Raw genomic sequence first — 354 nt, 5'->3', positions numbered from 1 at the left:
TTCTCCCCGCCGAGAGCGCTGCCACCGCCGCCACCGCCGCCGCGCATGCGCTCGCCCCTGCCGTCCCGACCCGGCCAGGCCGCGGACCCCGGGACAACGTTCGCTCCCATCCCCCGGAGCCCACTGACCGCCGGGCCCTCGCCCTGCGCCAGTCCCCGGAGCCCGCTAACCGCGCGACCCAGGCCCTTCCCCTACCGCCGCTCGCCCACGGACTCCGATGTGTCCCTAGACTCCGAGGACTCTGGGGCTAAGTCGCCCGGCATCCTCGGCTACAACATCTGTCCCCGCGGATGGAACGGCAGCCTGAGGCTCAAGCGTGGCAGCCTACCCACGGAGGCCTCCTGCACCACCTAA

At 72.9% G+C, this 354-nt stretch overlaps 1 protein-coding gene across 1 annotated transcript in view; it reads left to right on the top strand.

The window, feature by feature from the left end:
- SYNPO (synaptopodin) overlaps positions 1 to 354 on the top strand; it is a 35,514-nt gene extending 35,160 nt beyond the window's left edge. The window contains exon 2 of the mRNA XM_007448046.1: positions 1 to 354. This exon is cut by the window's left edge and continues 321 nt beyond it. Coding sequence (XP_007448108.1) covers positions 1 to 354 — 354 coding nt within the window.

Source organism: Lipotes vexillifer, unplaced genomic scaffold, assembly GCF_000442215.2.
Source record: "Lipotes vexillifer unplaced genomic scaffold, Lipotes_vexillifer_v1.1 scaffold121, whole genome shotgun sequence".
NCBI lineage: Eukaryota > Metazoa > Chordata > Mammalia > Artiodactyla > Lipotidae > Lipotes > Lipotes vexillifer.
The sequence above is the reverse complement of the archived record's forward strand: the minus strand, read 5'-3'. Positions and strand labels throughout refer to the sequence as shown.